Source organism: Sesamum indicum, linkage group LG10 (assembly GCF_000512975.1).
Source record: "Sesamum indicum cultivar Zhongzhi No. 13 linkage group LG10, S_indicum_v1.0, whole genome shotgun sequence".
NCBI classification, from domain to species: Eukaryota; Viridiplantae; Streptophyta; class Magnoliopsida; order Lamiales; family Pedaliaceae; genus Sesamum; species Sesamum indicum.
The window spans coordinates 868,987-893,225 of NC_026154.1; the positions used below are offsets into that span (position 1 = coordinate 868,987).

Sequence of the window (24,239 nt, forward strand, 5' to 3'; positions counted from 1 at the left end):
TTGTTTGGCTAAAATTAAAGGTCTCATCTTTTTGGCTAATCAAATCTTACAAGGACTGATAACTCTCGGAATTAAAATGGGCTAAGAATTTAACCTGGCTCGGTCTATTCTTGCTGCATATATACACACACATATATGTATAGAGAGAGAGAGAGAGAGAGAGAGAAATGGGGGTGTGCATGTATATACATATCTACTCCATGTTTCTTTAATTCAATCACGTCTAAACTTATATTTTCGCTATACTTTGAGGTCTATAGAGAGAGTGGTGTTGGTATCCTGATTCTTGGCCACTCATATCAGCTGCTAAGTCAAAATATAACCTGAGGTCTGACTCATAAGAGCCGTCGCCACTTGCCAGCCTCAAAAGTTTATCTCAATAGTTAAACCTACAAAAACCTTGCAAGAACAAGAGAAAAATAGTCTCCAATTGCTTCAAGAAGGTTATTTTTATTATCTTGCATGCATCACACAAATTTTCAGGAGTATGTTTCGAATTTATTCAGGTCATGCTCTAGTTCTGTTTGTGTTATGGTCTGTATGATAGCATGTTTTGGTGTTCAGAGAGAAGAAAGTGAGGAAGGGTAAAAGATGAAAGAGAGGGGGCAAATTTGTAACTCCACTCTTGGATTTGTATTTTATTTTGTTTGGATGATTGATAACTATTAGCTCTTTGGAAAGGTAGAATTTAGAGCACCAATTTGTGGAAGGCGTACCTCTAAATCTCAACTTATAATCCAGATGTTCCCAGAACTACAAAAAAATGTCGGAATCTCCAACTAACATCGTTTCAAGCATTGATGGCTAACTGGAAGCTTTGCTCTTAATCACACACCTCCTCTCCCAAGAAATGACATCTTTGAGACTTTTAGATTGAATATCAGTGCAAGTACAATCCCTTTTGTGGTCTGCTCTTTTTCAACTATTTCTATAGTTTTGATAATCTCTTCATTATTTTGTATTTTGATGATTAGTCTTGGTGTCACATAGAATTTCCTGTAGCTATGTCATGGATTTTTTAGTTACATTCAAGATTCTGAGGGTGGAGTGGGATGGGAAGGGAGGTGTTAATGTGCAGCTCTTAGTCTGACTAAGAATAAACAATTGTTTTTGGCAAACGAAATGATGCAAACATAGTTGAATTGGCCTTGCAATCATCATTTGGATTCCCTAGTTGACAGATGACCAAATATTTAATACAAATTCTGTTTGTACTTTTATGTAGCACATGTAGGAAAGAGAAGCCTTATCTTAAATGTTATTGCATTGGAAACTTTCTTGGTGACCTCAGAGAGACCAAAAACTATTTTCCTCCACTCAACACATACCCCTATCTACTAAGCAAAAGCCAAAGCATCTCTGCTTTCTCTTCCCTCCATCCTTTTTTATAACACTTCAAACTTACCTCTCAGTTGCTCTCTTACTCTTCTTCTCTGTTTTCTTCTTTTCCTCTCTTGGAAATTGAAGTCTAGTTTTGCAGTTTCTATTCAATCCATTTTCCTGCAGTTCCAAGGTGAGTTCTTTATCTGTATTTAAGCCATTTTGCCGGGAAGAAAGTGCCTCTAGTACATTCCTTGTTTAGTGCTAAAAAGGTTCATTTATTCTATCTTTTAATAGGGAGCACAAAGTGAAGGTTTCTGTCCTATTTCCCATTCTTATAAGTAGATCAGCTTATCTATTTGCCTTTTCTCTTGTGACTTATGGTTCTTATCAATTAATCACCACATTTTCAACTATGGATATGAAACTCAGAGCATTCAGCTCTAGAGCCTTGGGTCTTGTTATTTACCTAACCAGATTCTTGCTTTCTTCAGAATAACATACTTTTCAAGTGCCATAGTCCAAATATAACTTTTTCACTCTTGATTTCTGTTCGCACTATGGAAGTTAACTTTGTGAGATTTTTAATTGTACTTTAATCCTTTAATATGATAATCTTAGTATTATAATCAACAAAATCCTTTCTTCCAGTAGTGATGACATAACTCTGGCAAGTTTTAGGTAGGCTTCAGTTGTGCAGTAATAAGAAAAAGTATCAACCTTTACTACAGCAGGAAAGTTACACAAAGATTCAGTTCAGCAGACATTTTGAAATAGAATTCGCATTTCACTAAGAAAGCAGTCAAATTGAAAAAGGTGTTTACTTATTCGTTCTCATAAATGTCCTTCCCTGATTTAATTTTTTATTATGTATTTGCTGTCTCTACCTTAAGGGCTGAATTAACTTGCAAAAGCACCTATTAACATGTCCATTATCAATCTTTAAATTGTAAATATCTTCCAGTTCTTGGTTAATGCAATCTTGGATTATGGTGTTAATTGTGCTTACAAGCAAAACCATATCTGTCCAGCACTGCAAGATTAATTCATGGATGGTACAAATTTCCTTATTTCTTCTGTTTCAACTGTCGAGTCAGGGAAGTTGAGGATGGCGCATATCTTGGCTCCTTCAGCACAATGGCAGATGAGAATTGCAAAGAACTCAACAGATGCAAGTCCATTGACTTCAAAGATGTGGAGCTCGCTCGTTCTGAAGCAAAACAAGAAAGGGGCCGTTAAAACCTCTGCCAAGTTTAGAGTTCTTGCTGTTCAGTCTGAGAACGGGACAATCAACCGCATGGAACAGATGCTAAACTTGGATGTATCCCCAATCACTGACAAGATCATTGCTGAATATATATGGTGAAGTCCTTTACAAATTTGGTTGCCAATACTACATTCTCATTCTTTATGTTCAGTTAACATTTGATGTCATCAATGTTTCTTAAGTTAAGGACAACATTGTCATATTTGCTATAATATTTGGATACATCAGCAACTTAAGTATGGAATTAGTGGTTTTATACCTTGACTATTTTTTGCTCGCTTTCTGACAGGATTGGAGGATCAGGGATAGACCTCCGTAGTAAATCAAGGGTACAGCTTAATGAATTAGTTTCTTTTTCCGTGTTTTTCTTTTTCCCTTCTAAGTGTTTGAGAAATCATTTATGTTTATGTTCTCGTTATATTATCATATTTAGACCATATCCAAGCCAGTTGAACATCCTTCTGAACTTCCAAAGTGGAACTATGATGGATCAAGTACAGGACAAGCCCCTGGAGAAGACAGTGAAGTTATCCTATAGTAAGATCATCTGCAAACGATAATCATTTATTTTTCCACATTAACTGTTCCTTTCTTAAATGTACTTCCACGTCAATCTGCTTTGCAGCCCACAAGCAATTTTCAAGGATCCATTCCGTGGTGGTAATAACATCTTGGTGAGTGGAAAACCTGATAACTGGTGTTTCGTTTTGCTCGTCCACTGCTTCTTCTCCTGAAACATGCTGTTACATGAATGTAAATTGGCTTCTCATGTATTTATATGATTGGAAATAGGTAATATGTGATACATATACGCCACAAGGTGAGCCCATTCCTACGAACAAACGCTACAGAGCTGCTCAGATTTTCAGTGACCCTAAGGTTGTTGCGGAAGTTCCATGGTAATTTCACACCTCAAATCTTTTCAGTTGTCTGCCATATACAAACCAATTTATGCACAATAATATCCTTCATTAGAAAAGAGAAGGCCTCAACAGTTTATCAGTTTTCTCTTTTTTATTTTACATTCTTGGACTGTAACAAATGGACTATTTATTATATCAACTTGATTTAGGTACGGGATTGAACAAGAGTACACCTTACTCCAAACTAATGTTAAATGGCCACTGGGTTGGCCAACAGGAGGTTACCCTGGTCCTCAGGTAGTGATTTTCCTATAATCCGGCAACTCAGCAATCAGAAATTTGCTGCATAAGAGATGTTACGATCTAATGGTTAACAATCATGTGGTTTGTTCATCTCGACTTCTAGGGCCCTTATTACTGTGGTGTTGGAGCGGATAAGTCGTTTGGACGCGATATATCGGATGCTCATTACAAAGCTTGCTTGTATGCTGGAATCAACATCAGTGGCACCAACGGGGAGGTCATGCCTGGCCAGGTATCGTTCTCAACTCTTCTTCATTCATTCATGAACATGAATATGATTATTGTCCTCAGATAAAACACAGACTTGATTGATTCTTCTTACAGTGGGAATTTCAAGTTGGTCCTAGCGTTGGAATCGAAGCTGGAGACCACATCTGGTGTGCGAGGTACCTCCTTGAGGTATGCCATTGTTTCAGCTCATAAAATATTCGAAGCAGATTGCTTTGGAATGAGTTATAGCCTGCATGCATCCACGGATGACGTTTTCTGGTTCCTTGATCAATTTCAACATGTCATCTAAGGTAGCAACACAATGTTTGGACGTGAATATTTCTGACTTTTCCTATGATATCTATCTTGACAGAGAATTACTGAACAAGCTGGAGTTGTCCTCTCACTTGATCCAAAACCAATAGAGGTATTGTCATTTCTTCCAAGATGGATCTGCTTTTATGGAAAAATTATCAAGAAATGTGAAAATTATAACCAGCCGTTTATCATGCTATATCCAGGGTGACTGGAACGGTGCAGGATGCCACACCAACTATAGGTATTCTTAGGCTAACACTCTTATTTTTTAGATCTAGCATACAAACTTATGGAAGTTGGAAAACATGCAAAGATTTCCAAAAATTGATTTGGACTAAAATATAATAACTTGTGTAATTATTTGGATGTCAGCACCAAGAGTATGAGAGAAGAAGGAGGTTTTGAAGTAATAAAGAAGGCAATTTTGAACTTGTCACTTCGCCACAGAGATCACATAAGTGCTTATGGAGAAGGGAATGAGAGAAGGCTGACTGGAAAGCACGAAACTGCCAGTATCGACACATTTTCATGGGTATGCTTAAAAATCCACAGTTTACACCTCCAAGCTAATGAAAAGAATAAGCAGAGTTCTTTCCTGAATTCCTACTTATATGACTTTATGGTAACTTTCAGGGAGTTGCTAACCGTGGTTGCTCAATCCGTGTGGGACGTGACACTGAAAAGAATGGCAAAGGTACGTCAACACCGTCCCAGTTTTTCACTACAGTAGTATCAATAATATGCAACCTTCATTTATAATGCTCAAAGCTGGTACAGTTGCTGATACTGATAACTACTTCTGTTGTAGGTTATTTGGAAGACAGGCGCCCGGCTTCTAACATGGATCCCTATGTCGTGACGTCATTACTTGCTGAAACTACACTCTTGTGGGAGCCAACACTTGAAGCTGAAGCTCTTGCAGCTCAGAAACTGGCGTTGAAGGTGTAAACCATCGAACATCTGAAGCAAAGTGCTTGATTGGCGTGACACAGCAAAAATGAGCTTAGAGACGCAAAATCTTGTTCTCGTTTTATTAGATCCCTTTTGGAGATTCCTGTAAATAAGGGACTGAAATGAGCAACTAGCCATGCTTAAGCTCAGAATGTTCCTCCAGCTTTCCTTCTTGGGATTTGCATTCATGATATTCGAACAGTTCCACTGACATTTCATTTTGATGTATTGCATTTTCATTCCTGTCTGGAATAGAGGTTTGGTCTGCTTTGGTATAAAAAGGATAAAAGTGAAACTAGTTTTATCTTAAATGGTGACAGGAAGATGACAGCCTTTCCATCTGAAAAGTTAATTTAGAGGACCAGTCCCCCTTTATGCATTTGGCTCTGCTCCAACTTGGAGGACAAATGAGATTCTTTTCCTCTTCATGAGGCAACCCCAAAGCTACACCAAGGAATTCAAGCCATTTCTTTGAGCTTAAGACACTCCATTCTTGTAACAAAAAGCAAGAGCAGATACAGATAATGGTACAAGAATTGAACCTTTCGTTCCCCTATATATATACATATATATAAACATAAGTCTGCAGAACTTTTCAGAAGCCATGGCTTCCGGTGCAGGCAAATCAGCTGCATTCGCCCTTTTAGTACTCAACGTCATCCTCTACTTCATTGTCATCGCTGTTGCAGCATGGGCTGTGAACCATGGCATAGAAAGATCACACGAGACCGGTACCATTTATCTTCTTGCAGCATCATTCTTACAACAAAGTCTCATTCAAAATCTTGATCATATTACACTCTGATCAATATTCATGTGCTGTACCATTTGCAGCGTCTGTTTTGTCGCTCCCCGCTCGGATTTTCCCTATATACTACCCTTTTGGCAACATGGCTACTGGTTTTGTAGTGTTCTTCTCACTCATAGCTGGGGTTGTGGGATTCTCCACCTCAATCACCGGAATCAATAATGTAATACAGTGGAATGTTCCAAACTTGCATGCAGCTGCTACATCTTCTCTTATTTCTTGGATGCTCACGATGCTGGCTATGGGGTAAAATTACTATCTTACCAATGTTTTCTTTTCTTTTCACTTGTCCTAAAAAAACCAGTAGGATAGTTATACAGACAGCCCCGACGAAAAACCCTTAGGATCTTGAAAAATCACAACGACACTCCTTACTGTCATATTTTACATCAAATTCCTCTTCCAATCTCGCGACTAAAATTTATAATGTAAAACATGATTGTCGGGTTTGCACGCAAGTAGATTGATATAGGGTAAAATGTTTTCTTACCAAACCTTTTTGTAGCATATTCAAACTATGAAAAACATATACTAATCTTGAAGGTAAAATCATGTATGTGTTACAGGTTTGCATGCAAGGAGATTGATATAGGGTGGACAGAATCAAATTTGGTAAGAAAAATCATGATTATCTATTTATTAATGTTTTTGTGGTGGGTTAAGGTAATGATATTGAAATTCTTATGATTGGCAGAGAACTTTGGAGACAATACTGATACTTGTGAGTGGAACTCAGATGTTCTGCACTGCTGCAATCTACATAGGAATTGATGATGCTGTTGCTCGAGACAGGACATACCTTTGATTTTATTTATACTTTTATTTTCTTAATTTCATCAAAATATCTTGGTCATTTTCTTGTTTGTATGCACATGCCATTTTTTGCAAGCGACTTGCAAATAATTGTGTGTGTTGAAAGAAAAATAGTTTGATTTTTATTTTTACATTATTGTGTATATTAATTTTCTGAATAAAAATATTTGGGAATTATTTTACGAAATAGACAAATTATATTTATGTATGCATATTGTTTGGACGAACTCTTCTGCTTAGTTAATTACTTGACTTGAAAAAATAAGTTTGGAGTGAGAATTGACATAAATCTCATTTCTGACCATTTTTTTCTGGAAAACATTTCGCTATTGGTCAATATTGAAAAATTGTGAATGGTAAATTAAAATAAAATTTAATAAGTAATTTATTTTGATTCGATTAAGTTGTAATAAGTGATTGATCACGATATTCAACACATGGCAAGTTCGTAATACGTGGATGATTGTCGCTAGAGTTCAATTATCATCCAACCATATCCAGTCGATATAATTGTGTTTATCACTAAAGTAGTATGTCCCTTCAATATCTATTCTGGCGAAATGGTGTGTCTTTCGAATGAAATGATATGTTCATCCGGATAAAAAAGCGGCTATTCAATTTGAAAAGTCATAACCTTTCACAACTATTTTTTTCACTTGAGATGTCTATTCGATGACAATTTCCAACTTTTTATAAATAGACCTCCCATTTTATTTCATTCCATCAAATTTCGAAAAACATCTTAGAGCATTACGAAGCATTTTGCAAAATTAATATTTTGTCTTTTATTAAAAGATCAATTCCAAAATACTTTTTTGTTTGCTGTTTTTCAACATTCGAAGTGTTATTATCTTGAAAATATTAGATCGTTGTATTTTGGAAGACCACTGCTATTAAACTGTAAGACGAGTATTGTCTTAAAAAAAAATCCAAGTCTTGTCTCAACCTTTTGTTAGTCGCGTTATATTCGATACTTTATACCAACGGTAAATAACTGTAATAACTGCTGCTTTTTTTTTTTGTTTTCCTTCACATTTACCCGTTTAGGGCATCCACTAGATTCTTGTTCATGACCACCTGTTTCGCTCTTCCCAATTTCAAATGTCTGGCAATAAGGAAGACAAAGTAAGATAATATTTGTATATTAGTTTTTTACATGCACAAGCATTGGTGATATATAGGCCTGTTTAACTGATAAATTATGGGAAAAATTCAACTCAGCAGGTTGTGGTGGCACAATACAATCTCTCTATGCATTGCAATGGATGCGAAAGAACTGTCGTGGAAACCGTCTCCAACATCAAAGGTTGTTCGTTTCCCTGTCTGTCTATTGCATGGGCTGTAAGAAGTTGATTTATACATGTTTTTTGAACGCTTTCAAGGAAACTAATGCGTGGAAATGGTTTTTCCCATGTGGGCTCACTTCATTTCTTTTTTTGATTGGTTCTGGAACATGGTTGCCGTGTTCAAATAGGGGTGGAGAAGTTTGTGACGGATATAAACAATCACAAAGTGGTTGTTACGGGTAGAATTGATAGACAAAAGGTATTGAAGAAGCTGAGGAAGAAAACTGGGAAGAGTGTGGAACTTGTGGCGGAGGACGAAGATGATGAAGACGAAGAGGGACAATTGATCGAAAATGATGGAGAACAAACAATGGATTCTTGGCTAGTTCATTATTATGGGGATGGTGAAATACATATGATGTTCAATGATGAGAATGCAAATGCGTGTTCAATTATGTGAACAATCTAATCATGTAAACATAATAATTTATACAAGTGTCAGCAACCGGTGTACCTATTGCAGGTGTCATGTTCAATCCTATGTGAGACGAATACAATAATCGAAGAAGAGATATCAAAAAGTGTTCAAGTATATCACTACTTTTATGTTCTGAAATCAGTATAAAAGGGTAAAGTTAAGAGTTTTAAAGGTGAAAAGAGGGAGGATTTTACTAAAACATTGATGGATATATAACATTAGATAACAACTAGAATTAGAGGCAAGGGCGCAAGACCCAGCTCTAATATAAAGTTTTACAGACAAAAGGAAAAGAGGATTCTATTTAATTACATGGCTAAAACTGGGCAAAACTAGCCACAGTAGGAGTTACAATGTTCTAAGTTCAGAACTAGGGCTGATCTTGAACCAAGATGAAAAGCTAGAAGGATATCTCTAAACTAAGTTTATGAGATATTCTCTAATTTTGCCAACAGAGATTCCTTCTACCCTCCTGCATGATCTCAAAGGCAAGCTTGTATCGTTCCAAGGATGCTGCTCCAGCCTCGATATAGTTACGGGCTTCTTCTCTTAAACTCCACATCATCAAGGCTTTAAAATCTTGCGAACCACCTCCTGAATCAGCATCTCGCAGAATTCCATATTTTGCATTTTTGCTCCACCGGTGCAAGATATAGCGAGATGGAAGTTCCCTTATGTTCATTATTTGGAACACCTTCAACGCATGCCTGCAAAGGACACCTTCGAACTCAAACATCTTACAACTACAACTGATATTCAGAGTTGATGCATTAAAAGCAACAGTATTTCTCTCGTCCCCGTTTCCACATTTTTGCACCAGATATCTACTTATGGCCCCTTCAACATTGATCTTTATTCCAACATAACTATAGCATTCCAAAAGCTCCTTCTGAAACACTTTGAACATTGTAATTGTGTAGAGCCTTCTACATTGTTCTTCGATGGGATCCTTTGTGTGCAGAACTGCCTGCAAATTAAACGAGTTGAAGTCCTCCTTCCTTTCCTCTTCACGGCGCTGTTCCAGAGCTTTCTCATAGCGGACAATGAATTCATTTAGAGGTGTTTGGGCACTCAAAAGAGTACCAAAATATGACTTCAAGCTCCCATCCACCGGGATTCCAGCAAAGAATGTTCCTTTAATGTGCAACGGAACCCAGCTTTTACGCATCCTATACATCTCTTTAAACCATGTGTTCTCTCTCAGATTGTATTTGTTCATAAGCATATTCCAAGCAGAATCAAACTCACTAGCCGTTTGACTCTGGAAAATGCATGTTTCATACTCAAATTTGAACTCGGTATCCATGGAAAGTAATGCACCTAAGTTCTCCTGCTCCTTAGCAAGAATTTGCCAGGCAGAAAATCGATGATGCGTCCCAGGAAAAACTTGTGCAATTGATTGCTGAATGGGCCGGTCCTGATCAGCTATTATAGACACAGGGCGGCACCCTGACATTGACCTAGCCCAAGCCTGAAAGATCCAAGTAAATGACTCTTCAGATTCCTCAGCGATTACAGCACAACCAAGAAGTACAGGTTGCCTGTGATGATTGACACCAACAAATGAAGCAAATGGCAGACAGTAACTACCTCTCCTGTACGTTGTATCAAACACGATGGCATCTCCAAACTGAGAACATGAAAATCTAGACCGCGCATCAGCCCAGAAAATGTTCATGCCTTTACCCTCACGCATTTCAACTGCATAAAAGAACCCTGTATCTTCAGCTTGCCGGGATTGAAAATAATCAAGTAGCACATTGTACCAATCACTTCCTATGTTACTTTCTCTAACTCGTTTAACAAGGCTGAGGCCTCCGTTTGTTTCAACTAAATCCAAGTTTTCCAACACACTGCTTCCTTCCTCTCTATTATACCCCTTTGATGCAACACTAACTAATCTGCTAGGATCTGTCGGAGTCTCAAATTCATGATTGTGTTCTTTCTGAAGACGATCAACTACCCACCTTCCTGATTCTTGTCTCTGTATTCTCATGTATGCTCCACAACCAACTCTAGAAGGGTGCTGATGCCCTTCCTTGGAGCATACAAATCTTCGAGATGTAATTGACCCGTCATGTTTTGAGCGGAATAACTGGCCTATCCTAATTCTGAACCCTATATTAGCTGCATATGTGTAGTAGAATTTGTATGCGTCATTCGCAGAATTAAATTCAAGACCTTTATACGGTTCGCCTACGGGTCCACCAGCTGCATCCATCTCTTCCTTTTTGAGACGTTTAATATCAACTATATCAGATGGACTATCATCTTCATGCGATCTGATTCCTGTCCGACTAGCCCCACCTACTGATGATCGTGGAGTTGGAAAACTTTTCCTCTGTATTCGAGGTGGACAAATTTCTCCAGAGGCTTCAAATTCATGATTATGTTCCTTTTTTATATTGGCCAACACCCACTTCCCAGAATCCACTTTCTGCACTCTTATAAAAGCAGGACAACCAGTTCTTGAGTTTGTTTGAAATCCCTCCTTCGAACAAACAAATCTCCGGGAAATTACAGAGCCATCAACTCTTGATCTATATAGCTGCCCGATCCTGATTTTGAACCCCACCTGAGTTGCATAGCAACTGTAGAACTCCTGTGCTTCTTCAGCTGAATCAAACTCTAATCCTACCTGCGGTTCCATCTTAGATTCTCCTTCATCATCCCTATGGCCATTGCTTTGTGCAACAAGTAGAGCTGCCGGTTTTGTCCTCACAGTCATGATATTTCCCAACTCTTCCCTATTCATATCAGTAGCTGCATTCATCAGAACATAAGATATTACGAGAGCATGTAGAGATGGTAGTTTATACTGAACATAATACTTAGGCAAAAAACTTAATGTGTGTTCTATGTTTGCTTAGAAACACATACGATTTGAACAGCAGCTAAAGTGCACAGAAGCAAGTATAACTGAGGGCTTGAAAAATGTTGAGTGAGCACATGAATGTAGACACCATAGAATAAACACAGCCTGCAAGCAGTTAACTTTTTAGCAAATATCTTATGGTAATTGTGGACAGGAGTTGCATCTTGGTAGCTAACTTATAAAATTATATGAATACAGAGCAATGTTGAACAAGCAAGCAAGTGTATATCATCAAGTCTAAGGTCAGTAGAAAAGTAAGTTAAATGTATTTATAGCAAGAAGACAACAATTCTGAAAAGATAAAAGCTAAAGAATATATCTTATTGCATTAGTAGCGGAATATTCACAGCCATACAAAACAGCATCTCTATAATTTGCATGTCTAATAAATACAGTTCTGTTCGTGATCCAGTTTGTAAATCGTGTAAGTTATCAATAACTTCAACATTTTTCCAGTTTTTGTCCAGAGCTGTTTCAACAGCAATAGAAAGTGCAAGCGTCTACATTAGTAGACTCACTTGTATCAGATCATAAACTGCTCAAGAGATAATCTTACATGTATAGAAAAGTAGGAACACAGAAATTGACGTCACAAGTCATCAGCAATGAAGACAAACCCTGAGTAAATCCCACTCACTCCCAAAACCCCAACTGCATGTGCACTCATGGCCCTATATAACAGACCGCATTTTCCGTAACTTTCAACATTAATTACATTGCAAAGCTACCATTTACATTCTCTTTCTTACAGACTAAAGACTTTCATGAATATCAGTGACATTGGTGAGCCATCAACTAACTAAGTTAGCATCAGCCAACCAGCAATCACCCGCATTCCTCGCTATCCATTGTCACATTACTAATGAACACAAGATTGGAAGCAAATCCACAAGCAACAGGCAGGAACACAGAGACTAAAAAGCTATCGAACAAAAAGGAACACTTAATATAAAATTTAAACAAACAACATCCACTTATCATATACAATTAGCTCTGACCCATCTCCAGATAATAATTCAATGAAAAGGGAAAAAAGAACTAACACATGCAATTTCAACAGAATAAAGAGAATCAAATAACATCCTAATATTTTCAGTTCCCAACTCAAACAACAGAAGCAAATCCAGTTTCCAGCTTAAACAAACAAATTTCATCTAATCAACAAAAAACTAAGTCCAATTCAGAAAACAAACCACAAAAGCAAAAAACCCAAAGCACAAGAACCAAAGACAAGCGCAGTAAACACAAAAACATCACCATAAACAAAACAAAAAATAATGGAGAGCGGGGAAGGAAAAATATAAGAAAATAAACTAGGGTTTTTACCTTTCGCATATCCGCTGAAGCTGACCAATAATTCCCAAAATTAGGGCTTATACCACCGCCGAATCACGTAAAATTCCAGTAACTCAACCAAAACTAGCTCGCATTGTAAAACCAATCAACTGGTTGAAGATACACGCAAAAATGACAGCTTCAAACTGAAAGAAATCACAAAAAGATTCAATCATCCGAAGGATAAAATGGATCGAAATAGAAACTTGAGACCATTAATTATGTATTTCATCCAATTTTCTCTGATATTTTTCTTGTTTGTTTCTCAGTCGCTGTCTCGGCTGAGAGGAGGGTGGAGCTGAGGTGGATTCAGTAACGGTACGCTTTTTGACGGTGGTATAGAGTGGGGACAGTTTCTATACGCTGTTACGGAGGGGTAGGGAAATTCTGGTGTGTCGTCTCGTGGTTGGCGTACGATCTCTGCGAGGTGGGACCATCACCACAGTTGACCTTTCTTGTCCTTGATTTGAAATTAAGAAATTCTGGTGTCTCGTGGTTGGCGTACGATCTCTGCGAGGTGGGACCATCACCACAGTTGACCTTTCTTGTCCTTGATTTGAAATTAATGAACATTAATAATGATATATGATTATATAGGTGAAATAAATGTGAAGGTGTAATTAAATCATGTCCGAAATTAAAAATAATAAATATTTTAGGACAGGGATTAGAGTAAATTTGTCATTACAACATTAATGCGGATATGTTCATTTTAAATTCTTTTTTTCTAATTATATTTAAAGGAAAATTGGATTATTTAATTTTTGTTTCTTTTGTATATATGAACATAAAACAAAGTGAAGTAATTATTCCTTTTAATAAAATAATTAATTCAAAAATTAATTATGAAAGGAGTAATTATTTTGCCATATTTTCATTTCAAATATATATATATATATATATAGGCAAAAGGAATTCATTTAAAAAATGAACAGCGTTTTCTTTTATTTATATTAATTTAATACAATTAATATCTTTGATCTTTAATATATTTTGTTGCTGATATTTTAATGTTTATTGAAGCTTACTATTTAATTCGTTTCATGTAAAATAAAGTATTGTCCAAAATTGATGTTTTTTTTATTATTATTATAGAGAGATTTTTTTTTCTATTTAGATATAAAACTAAGATGACATTTGAATGTTTAATAATATGTTTTAACATGCGAAAATTTAGGTTTCATGAATTTGAACTCCACCAACGTATGGAGATGTTGTTATATTTTTATTGTAAGTACCGTTTTACTTTAATAGTTGTTATTGATTAGATATAGTTATTTGATGTTGATGACTAATATATTATTGTTATAGTTGTCGGTGTTTGATATAAATAATTAATATTGATAATTTATTTAATAAATAATAATTGATTACTTTCACTTTAAAAAAAAAATTAACAAGTTAAATTACCGAATTCTTGAATCCAAACACTATCAAAGTATTTGATGACTAATAAGAAGACGACTAACCCAACAAAATGGTGTTCAATCATAATAATTAAAAGATATGGGTCAACTAATGAATAATTCGTAGTTGAAGGGCCAAATTGTTAATATGAGGGGACTGAGCCCCCACCCGTGTTCATAGTTGCATAAATCAAACATACTGCATTGTTCTTGGAAAATCTGTTTCAATCCTTCAATCTCCACAGCTACACTCACATGTAATGTAAGTTTTTCTCCGAATTCCTCCTCTTTTTTCATTGATGTAAAGACAGAGGAATAGTTCCGATTTGTGCTAGAGAAATGTTATATTTTCCAGTTGAATTTTATATCCAGAGTGAATTGTTCTTCGCATTTTTCAATCCAGAAAATCTGTTTGCATTTTCTGAGCTCTCATTTTTTGAGTAGATGAAGAGTCAGTAGACGCGGAAGTTGGCATGGCCAGGATTCCATCATTTTTCTCAAATTTGTGCCTCCGCCAGAACCCTAAATCTCTCCGAGCCATCACTCCTCAAATCCGAAACCGAAACCTCAGTCTTGATCAATTTAATGGAAACTCTGAAGAATTAGCGCAACAACCCCAAAAACCAGATGAAATTTTTGCTCAAAATCGAATATTTCCTCTCAATGAGACCAGTAGACTTTCTGAAGAGTTGATGCAAAACCCTCAAAAACCAGATGAAAAGTTTGCTCAAAATCAAATCTCTACTGTTAGTGAGATTGCAAAGGAGGTATCCAAATTTATTCTTTCCCGGCCCCGATGGGAACAGACGCTTTTAAGTGATTTTCCGACTGTGAATTTCGCGGACCCTGCTGTTTACAAAGCGGTCCTGAAACAACAAGAGAGTAATGTTCTCCTGTCCCTCAGGTTTTATCTCTGGCTTAGGTCCCTGAGTGGTGTATCATTTGACCCAGATTTATGTAATTTGATGTTTAGTAGGCTTGTAGAGGCGAAAGCTGCGTATGCTGCAAAGAGTTTTCTTCATGATACAAAGTTTGAGCCGGAACCACGGTACCTAGAGTTGTATGTTAGGTGCCTCTGCGAAAATGGGCTGATTGATGAAGCGGTTGGTGTGTTTGAGCGGTTGAAAATGATCGGTTATTGTGCATCCTTGGAGACGTGGAACTTGGCTTTGTCACATTGTGTCAGAACCAGTAGAGTTGATGTTGTTTGGAGATTGTATGGGGAAATGACGGAGTGTGGTGTTGTAACAGATGTGGGTACCATAGGACACTTGATTCAAGCATTTTGTTTGGAGAACAATGTTGCGAAAGGCTATGAGCTTCTTCAACAGGTTTTGGAGGCTGGGCATGTTCCAGATAATATCGTTTTCAATAAGTTGATATCAGCACTTTGCAAGAATGGTAATTTTGGAACAGTTTCGGCTGTTCTTCACAATATGATTGCAAAGAATTGTCCTCCAGATATCTACACATATCAGGAGATCATTTATAGATTATGCAAAGGAAGAATGAGTAATGAAGGTTTACGTATCTTTGATGAATTGAAGAATAGAGGTTATTTTCCGGATAGGGTCATGTACACTACCATGATTCATGGTCTTTGCAGAAACAAGGACCTAGGAAATGCGCGAAAACTGTGGTTTGAGATGATTCAGAATGGAATAATTCCAAATGAATACACATACAATGCTTTTATTGATGGGTTATGGAGGAGTGGCCATTTTGATGAAGCTGAGAAGCTTCACAAAGAGATGGTCGACAGAGGTTATGGAGAGACTACTGTGAGTTATAACACCATGATAAATGGCCTATGCTTGAACGAGAAAGTAGAAGAAGCCCAAGCATTGTTTGAAGAGATGAACGAGAAGGATGTTGTCCGAGATTCCATTACATATAACTCTCTGATTAAAGGCTTTTGTTGTCAAGGGAAAATAACAGAGGCTTTGCACTTCTTTATTGAACTTAGAAAGCAGGGTTTTCTGCCATCAACTGCCACACTTACCACATTGATTAAAAAACTCTGTGAAGCTGGACAAGTGAAGGAAGCAGAAACATTGTGGTTAGACATGCAGAATAACGGCTTGGAACCAGCATTTCATTCTTTGGATCCAATCATATCTGAGCTGAGCAAACAAGAACGGTTTGCAGAAGCGTTGGAATGGTTGGGGTGTATGATCAATAATGGGGTCAGACCAAAGAAGACAACTCTTGAACGACTCGTTGAACGTCTCTCTTTAGCTGATAGGTCCGATGATGCGTTGTTTGTTCTAGGCTATACACTGAAGATGGGCATTGTTCTCAAGCAAAGTAGTTGCCATTCGTTGGTGGATAAGCTTTGCAGAAATAATTCCCATCACACGAACACATTGTTAGGCGAAATTCTTGAAAGAAGATGAACTTCTTCAAGTTTTTAGCTTCTCTCAGGACTTGTATCAAAAGATTACGACGAAATTGATAGGAAAATGTATTTTTCAGTTTATTTTCTTAGAGATTATCGTTCTGTAGACAAAGATTGAGGGAAATTTAGAGTTGCTGATAAGTTGGCGACAGACTGCTTACATGGGACGAGGACTTGGTGAGTGAAAATGCTTTTATTTCTTTTTTACATAAACGGTAATTACATTGCTATATTTATATGAACAAATTAAGTAATATATTGATTCAATCTAAAAATTTATATTAAAATAAATTTGTATTAAATGAGATAAATATCCATTATACATATACTTGTTTATTCCGGGATTTCAAATTATGCTCTCAAATTTATCTATGAGATTTTAATATTAATTAAATTAATTTTTCTCAGAAAATAAGGAAAATTATAAAAATAAAAATAGCACAAAGATTGAAAGAATATTTTAACATTTTCTCTCTAAATAGAGCAGAAAAGTAAAACAATTTACTAATTCAATAATATGAATATCTATACCCACTCGGATCTAGACCCGGACCCGACCCAGATATCATCCTGTGGGTACCGCGTTAACGTCAACCACCCGACGACCGAGACTCAAGTATACGTACATTCGATTTCGACCTCTTCAAAGTTTGTAGAGAGAGAAAGCAAAAGAAATTGTAGAGAGAGAAGCAGAGGAGCACGTAAAAGGCAATCGTCGTCGCAACCAAGATCTGGAAAGATGTTCAACTATACTAGCGTAAGTAGCGGCGGCGGCGCGGCCGAGATGAAAGGCGGAGAATTTGATATAGAATCGGGAGATATGCTGTACCCCGGAATCGGGCACGGCGAGAATCAGCTGCGGTGGGGATTCATAAGGAAAGTTTACGGAATATTGTCGGCGCAGATCCTCGTCACCACCGCGGTCTCCGCCGTCACTGTTCTGTACGCTCCGGTCAACGATCTCCTGCGTTCAAGTCCCGGCTTACTGCTTTTCCTCGTCTTTACCCCCTTCATATGTGAGCTTACTCTTCGTAATTGATTAGATTAACTTTGATCTGCGTTATATGAGATGTTTGATACGGTTATCTAACTGGTGCATTTATCTGATAAATGGTAACTGTGTTTTACTGAATTGTTTGTGATCGTGAATGGAGAAGTTTTGTGGGGACAATTCTAGGTATCTTGTTAGTCTTTATAATTACACCTTCAAGGACATGTTCATCAAGCTTTCACCATATTTTTTCAAATTTCTTCCTCGTGGGATTTTGTTCGTGCATAAATATATAAATAATTTGCAGATCTGTGTTGATAAGTACTAGTAAATACATAGATAATATTATCTAAATATCATGCTTGTAGATGTGCCTATGTTATATATATGTATATGTATATATGATGGTTGTTTGTTGTGAAATATTTAAGGATCGGTATAATGGTGGAATGGATTGTCATTGTTAATGGAGAAGATGGTTGTCTTTTTACTACCACATCATGATTCCCCTAGACCAATCGTTTACTTAATGCTTCCAATTAAATTTGGAAAGAGGTCCTTGACCCTAATGGGTTTCAATAAAATATATATATTTTAAGTCAGGTACTTCTCGAATCGAAATTCATTGGTTAATTATGATTTTCTATTTTAGATGTTACAGATATCTTTTTCTGTATGTATGTTTGCTTATTTTCTGAGTTTCTGCCATCAACCTCACCGCCCACCCCACAATAGTACCATGTAATGCTTTGTGTGACCAAGTGCTGGATTGACACTGTTAAGCTACTATTAGTTGAATGTTTGATTACATAATCAAACATAGTAGTATGATAGAAATAGCAAAACAAAGTAATGTTCTATTACAAAACAACATTTTGAGCATTTCCAATTTCTTTCATATCTACACAATCTGAAATAAACAATTCTTCTCATGGGAACGAAATTAAATCTCTTCCAAGAAGTCAGGCCAATAAACAATGTAAAGAATAAATCAAAAGAATAAACCTAAAAACAAATGAGAAATCCTAATCAAACCAAGTGGAAAGATCATAATATGAGGTAGAATTGGGAACACCATTTTGGTCTGGCAAAAAACTGGGACCGCCATTTTCAACTTGTTGATACTGCTGGACTTCACTCTGTGACTGAGTACCAAGAGCAGCAATCTCCGCTTGAATTCTAGCTAGTTGGCATTGTGCATTATATATCTGTTGATGCAAAATAGTAATCAACCCAACACAACCATAGACGGGATCCTTTATTCTGCAATAAGCCTCGTAGTACAAAGAATCAGCTGCTACGGCTCGACGGTTCACCGGCAAATCCTATTTTTGCCAAACCAACCAAATTCAAACCGGGGCAAAATTGCCAGAGCTAAAGACTTTCTTGATCATAATGGGTAGTAGTAATTTATGTATGAAACATAGGTTAGAATTACCTTGAGTATCTTTCCAACATTGCTAGCCCCATAGATTTTGTGAACATAAGCAAATCTTCGAGGATTATTGGCAGGGAAGTAAGGAGAAAAAACGCAGTCTGAAGGGCATCTCCTCCTCAAATGCTTGCATGCTGCGCAACGCCCGGAATTCATTCAATATTAATATATCAAAATCTTCTTACAACAAGTTCTTAGAATCTATGTCCTAAATATTAATCTAATGGGAGATTCTTCTGAATTCACTTCAGGTCAGTATTTGTATAAAATCTTCTAACGGCTAAGAAATTCAAAATCCAGTAATTACAAGGAAAGCTGCCGCTAAATTTGAAATTTGCCATACTGAGAATGAGGGAAAAGTTTGGTAAATTGTGCCAATCATGCAAATATGTAGTATTGAAACTGCAATTAGTATTAATTTGGAAAGTGAAAAATGATTGGAGAGGATGTGATTTAGCTCATAAACTTCTCACTTTCCTTTGCCAACAAAATGGATGTGCTTTTGGTTTTATCTTTAAGTTTATGATATGAATTTGTGATATGAATCCGGAATGTGAATCCGGGTTGGGGGTTTTGGGTTCAGATTTTTGGTTCCCTCCCGGCATCCACCCCCACCCGGCCTCTCTCCTCTCTCCTCTCTCCTCTTTCACTGGGCGGTGAGGTTGATGGCAGAAACTCAGAAAATAAGCAAAAAATAAGTCAGGTTTGCACAATGTTGAAGATCTTTTGGGTTCTGTCTGCTGCTTCTAATATTCTAGAATACTATCAGCTTTTCATAAGATAACGAGTATAATTTGTTTTGAAGCATGAGAGATCACATTGTATCAATTTCAATTTCACTACATTGTCGTAACCCATTTTGTATGTTTATGGTTTTAGTCTTGCAACTTTTTACACATTGTCACTGATGAATCTGTATCTTTTTAGTGTTGTGGCCCTTGCATGTTTATCAACAAAAACACCCGTTGAACTTCGTTTTCCTTGGGCTCTTTACTGTTTCTCTGAGTCTGACGGTTGGCATGACCTGTGCCAATACTGAAGGTTAGTAGCTCCTGATAAATTTTAAGATGGATGCTAGGGAGTATTAATTGCTTATCCTGCTTTCTCCATTATTGCTCGTTGCAGGAAGAATTGTGCTTGAAGCCTTAATCTTGACATCAGCCGTAGTTTCGGCTCTGACTGGGTACACTTTCTGGGCTGCTAAGAAGGGCAAAGACTTCAGCTTTCTGGGACCAATCTTGTTTACTAGCCTATTTATCTTGGTTCTGACCAGTTTTATTCAGGTATGTCCTCTCTCCGCATTCATTTCCCTTGCTGTGGTTCTAATGTTGAAGACATGCATCAGCATCAGTATTATCTGGTAAACCATATCTTGCATTGGTGATGCAGGTGTTCTGCCCACTAGGACCTACCTCTGTTGCCATCTACGGTGCAATCGGTGCCATAATTTTCTCAGGATACATTGTTTATGATACTGACAACCTGATTAAGCGTTTCTCATATGATGAGTATATCTGGGCTTCTGTCACCCTTTATCTGGATGTTCTCAACCTGTTCCTTACCATTCTGCGCATGCTGAAACAGGACAACTAGACTATTATGTGGTTACTGCATAAGACATATTTGTTTTAGATAATCATAGAATGCTGCTGTCTCTTTTGGCAAGTATAGAGATAACTGTGTGGAAGTTGTATGTCTCTCTACACTTGTGAATGTGTGGTTGCTACAACACACTCAAACAAAGTGTAACCATGAGCTTGTGTGAGTTGATTTACATAAATAAGGAGCTTACAATTTGGTGTAATCCATTTCTATTTAACCTATCTGCAATACAATTTTAGTGAAGTGTTGATAAGAAACTTTGTCTAATGTTTCGTTGTTAACTATCTGTCACACCACCTCAGCTGTTCTGCAGATCTGAGCTCAGAGAGTTGTTCCTCAGAAATTTTATGAAGCAAAGTTGAGTTTTCCACAGAAGCCTTTATTGAGTTATTCCTTGTATTGCAGTCATGAAAGGTTAATTCATGGGTATTACTCGAAGCTGAAGTAGTTCATGACTTCACATGGTGCTTGTTATTGCTCTGTTTTGTTTTGTTATCATCTTTTAAAAACAAAATCGTTGGTATTTACACCACGTACATCACTTTGCGAGCGCAACTAAGGAAACTACTGTGTTAAAAGGAGAAAAGTGGTTTCCCCGCAACATTGCAACGGAAAGCAAAGCAAACAATTGTGCACGAATGAGAACTGATGAATTCAAGATAGAAGAAGAGACCGTGATGCTAGCAGGGGATCATGTCCCTCTCATTGAACACTTCCTTTCTACAATCAGGGGATTGTGTTCGTCAACTTCCTTTCTACAAGCACACAATGATGGAACAAGGCAAGTAATTGAAAAATTAGGAACGCGTCGAGTGTGAAATTGTGTTGATAAGAAACTTGAAACCAAAAGGAGTACAATTTGCCTTCATAAGTAGGCCTTTGTTGGTGATACTTAAGCTTCAGCTGAGATCATTGGTGCTATTGAACTCATAACAACTCTCTGATACATGATAAACTCCTTTTTTCTACAGCTTCTACCAGTTACTACCAAAATTTAGGATTTGAAGAACTTCTTACAGCATCCATGGAGATGGGCATGTACTCACGCTCTTCAGTTGCACTCAAGCTTAACTGCAAAACCCTACTTAGCTCGAGTTGCAAGAACACGACTTTGGTTACGTTTCAAATGCACCTTACATCTACATGTAGTGTGAATTTTGAGTGCGATAGTTATTGAAATTAGACCCAGAGAGCATAATCACCAAAGTTTGAATGGGAGAAATTTGGAAATTCAAAAGTAATTCTTTTTACAGTTAAAAATAGATGAGAAGTGTAATTCCCTGTATAAGGTCTCCCAGGCTAATACTTCCAGCACACTGAATAAATTATCACTAGCAGCAGATTGTCATCAAGTCATGTTGAAGTTAGACATGCCACAAACAGTGCTCAGTTCATCGAAATTTTGACTTTGGAGATTCTTACCGCCAGGGAGTTTTGTAATCCAGGTGATATTGCAGGGCGCGTCTTGTCTATGTTTTATACCTTTATTTTTTTATTCAAACACATGTTATTCCTATAAAGTGAATTGTTACAGGCAGGAAGAATCAGGAGAACAATGGGCAAAGCACTTGTGGCCTTGAAGTCCACAGACAGAAACTGCATCTTTACAAGTCGTCGCACAGGTTACATAGCTGTACAAGCAGCGAAGTATCAACTAAATGCAGAAGATGCGATCATAGGTAGAAGAATAAGAAGAAACAGTTCTTTTCTTCAAAGGAAGGACATGGTAAGAGGCGAAACAATTCTTTTACTAATTATTAGACAAACCACTTGGAATACAATAAGAACATAAAAGAAATTAAGCACATGGAATTGCTTAATCATACACTGCATCACCACAATACAAGAAGAGCAAAGATATGGTTATTGTATAAAGATTCAAACTCAGCAAAATCATTCTGTAAGAGCCACACATATAGTAATCATATTTAGTTGAAAGATTCAGCATGCCTTTGTCTAGTAGTTCAGCTGAATCAAGTGACATCGATAAAAGAAATAGAGCTCAAAGGTGACATGATCTAATTATTTCAATTGTTGCACTAAAATAGAAAACCAATATACATTGTGTAAGAACAGACTCAGAAAGAAGATAATAACCGGAAAGATCACGGCATCATGCTATTAACATTTGCAGGTTGATGGATGGAACTTAAAAAACTTGGTATAATCAAGATCATGACTTAACAGGCTCAACATCATCCTCAATATCCCATGTCAGCTCTTCATCCTCCTCTGCAGCACTCAACCGCTTCCGCAAATCAACTCCATTACTGGGACTAGGGGACCTATGCTCACCTAATTTGCTCTCATCACCACTCCCGATATCTTCAATCTCATCCCATCCAAGGTCATCCTCTGCATGTGATGACCGTTGGCTTGAAATAACCGAAATATCACTGCCTAACTTTCCTTCTGAACCCTCTTTCTCATTGCATGTTAATCTCTCCTCTAAATTCTCCTCATCTATCAGATCAACACTCTTTGTCCCTGACACACCAGCATCCTCATCATCCCTTTCCCCTTCCTTCCCCCCACTTTCAATCTGTGAATTTTCCACTCCCTTTCCTTTCTCCTCAACATCCTTCTTCATGTCATTTTTTGACTTCCATTCATTTTCTTCATCATTATCATTATCATCATCATCAACATCCCAACTCAACTCCTCCTCTTCCTCTGCAGAAATTGCTCTTCTCACAATCCTTGCTCTAGCCTCCTCCGCTTTAACCACCTTATCTACCTTATAAAAGTACCTACACCAGAATGTCTCCTCATCAACTTTCTTTGGCACAATCTCATCATAAATCTCCTTGATCGCGCCATTTTCTTTGATTAACCGCTCAATCTCCTCCCTCTTCTCATCAACTCTAAACCCCATTTTCCACTCATTGTAATCACTCTCCTCCACTTCATCACAATAAGTCCTAATGTTGCACTGTAACCCCCGAACCAACGCCTCTATCCTACTATACGGCTTAGCATTTCCACTAAAGTTCAAATCTTTATCACGATTACCACTATTCCCATCCAAATGAGAATTCGAGAAACCATCATTCGCTGCAAAGTTCAAATCTTTACCGATTATTTCGGAGACGGTGGAGCCCACGTTGTCGATGGCCTGCCCCACGGCTTCAAGCGACTCCTGAGCGATGGCGGCACCAGACTCAAGCCGAGCGGGGAGGTCTTGAACTGCGCGGCCGGCGGCTTGGCGTATGACCAATGTCTCCTTTTGCAAGCCGGAACTGAATTCTTGGAGATCTTTGTAGTAGCTATCAAGTAAAGACTCAGATTTTGAGGCTATGGTTCTGAAAAGGGTCGATCCAAACCCCCATGAGGAAGTAGGAGGAGGGTTAGTTTCGTGATTTGCGGGGGTGGGGGTGGAGGGGGGAGAGGGGTCGGGGCTGGGGTTCGGGGAAAGTTCGGAGAAGACTGATTTGAAGAAGTCCATCAGGGTGTTTGAATTGAAGGAGGGTTTGCAGGTACAGGAGATTCTTGAATATGAGATGGTGGTGATAAATATAGATATAGGTTGCGAGTGTGTGTATATATCTATACACGCAGTAGATGGTGTTGTGTGTGTCGC

At 37.6% G+C, this 24,239-nt stretch overlaps 7 protein-coding genes across 9 annotated transcripts; 5 read left to right on the forward strand and 2 right to left on the reverse strand.

Moving 5' to 3' along the window:
- Nucleotides 296-5,507, forward strand: LOC105171412 (glutamine synthetase leaf isozyme, chloroplastic). 2 transcript variants are annotated; one of them, XM_011092522.2, is made up of 14 exons: nucleotides 296-443; nucleotides 2,418-2,682; nucleotides 2,877-2,916; nucleotides 3,021-3,124; nucleotides 3,213-3,261; nucleotides 3,380-3,486; nucleotides 3,660-3,747; nucleotides 3,857-3,985; nucleotides 4,078-4,152; nucleotides 4,337-4,390; nucleotides 4,485-4,522; nucleotides 4,654-4,813; nucleotides 4,915-4,975; nucleotides 5,090-5,507. In XM_011092522.2, the coding sequence occupies exons 2-14, from the start codon at nucleotides 2,429-2,431 to the stop codon at nucleotides 5,227-5,229; spliced, it is 1,299 nt and encodes a 432-aa protein (XP_011090824.1). In that variant the 5' UTR covers nucleotides 296-443; nucleotides 2,418-2,428; the 3' UTR covers nucleotides 5,230-5,507. The 2 variants fall into 2 exon arrangements, with proteins under 2 accessions (XP_011090824.1, XP_011090823.1); XM_011092521.2 differs by lacking the exon at nucleotides 296-443 and adding an exon at nucleotides 1,321-1,513.
- Nucleotides 5,837-6,872, forward strand: LOC105171413. Its single transcript, XM_011092526.2, has 4 exons — nucleotides 5,837-5,963; nucleotides 6,067-6,286; nucleotides 6,607-6,652; nucleotides 6,735-6,872. Exons 1-4 carry the CDS (start codon nucleotides 5,837-5,839, stop codon nucleotides 6,843-6,845), a joined length of 504 nt encoding a protein of 167 aa, XP_011090828.1. The 3' UTR covers nucleotides 6,846-6,872.
- Nucleotides 8,054-8,691, forward strand: LOC105171590 (heavy metal-associated isoprenylated plant protein 19-like; the record flags this gene model as incomplete). Its single annotated transcript, XM_011092751.2, has 2 exons — nucleotides 8,054-8,159; nucleotides 8,328-8,691. Coding segments are annotated over 2 exons (378 nt in total), but the record flags the coding sequence as incomplete, so codon positions are not given.
- LOC105171414 (protein FAR1-RELATED SEQUENCE 7-like) lies at nucleotides 8,796-13,149 on the reverse strand. 2 transcript variants are annotated; one of them, XM_011092528.2, is made up of 2 exons: nucleotides 12,819-13,149; nucleotides 8,796-11,364 (listed from the first exon to the last, which is right to left on the reverse strand). In XM_011092528.2, exon 2 carries the CDS (start codon nucleotides 11,343-11,345, stop codon nucleotides 9,057-9,059), a length of 2,289 nt encoding a protein of 762 aa, XP_011090830.1. In that variant the 5' UTR covers nucleotides 11,346-11,364; nucleotides 12,819-13,149; the 3' UTR covers nucleotides 8,796-9,056. The 2 variants fall into 2 exon arrangements, with proteins under 2 accessions (XP_011090830.1, XP_011090829.1); XM_011092527.2 differs by having other exon boundaries at nucleotides 8,796-11,380; nucleotides 12,819-13,148.
- Nucleotides 14,410-16,819, forward strand: LOC105171415 (pentatricopeptide repeat-containing protein At5g18950). The gene is made up of 2 exons (XM_011092529.2): nucleotides 14,410-14,495; nucleotides 14,678-16,819. The coding sequence occupies exon 2, from the start codon at nucleotides 14,707-14,709 to the stop codon at nucleotides 16,627-16,629; it is 1,923 nt and encodes a 640-aa protein (XP_011090831.1). The 5' UTR covers nucleotides 14,410-14,495; nucleotides 14,678-14,706; the 3' UTR covers nucleotides 16,630-16,819.
- LOC105171416 (BI1-like protein) lies at nucleotides 17,253-20,916 on the forward strand. The gene is made up of 4 exons (XM_011092530.2): nucleotides 17,253-17,647; nucleotides 19,985-20,098; nucleotides 20,183-20,340; nucleotides 20,447-20,916. The coding sequence occupies exons 1-4, from the start codon at nucleotides 17,371-17,373 to the stop codon at nucleotides 20,648-20,650; spliced, it is 753 nt and encodes a 250-aa protein (XP_011090832.1). The 5' UTR covers nucleotides 17,253-17,370; the 3' UTR covers nucleotides 20,651-20,916.
- LOC105171591 (protein DOS2) lies at nucleotides 22,833-24,104 on the reverse strand. The gene has a single exon (XM_011092752.1). It carries the CDS (start codon nucleotides 24,102-24,104, stop codon nucleotides 22,833-22,835), a length of 1,272 nt encoding a protein of 423 aa, XP_011091054.1.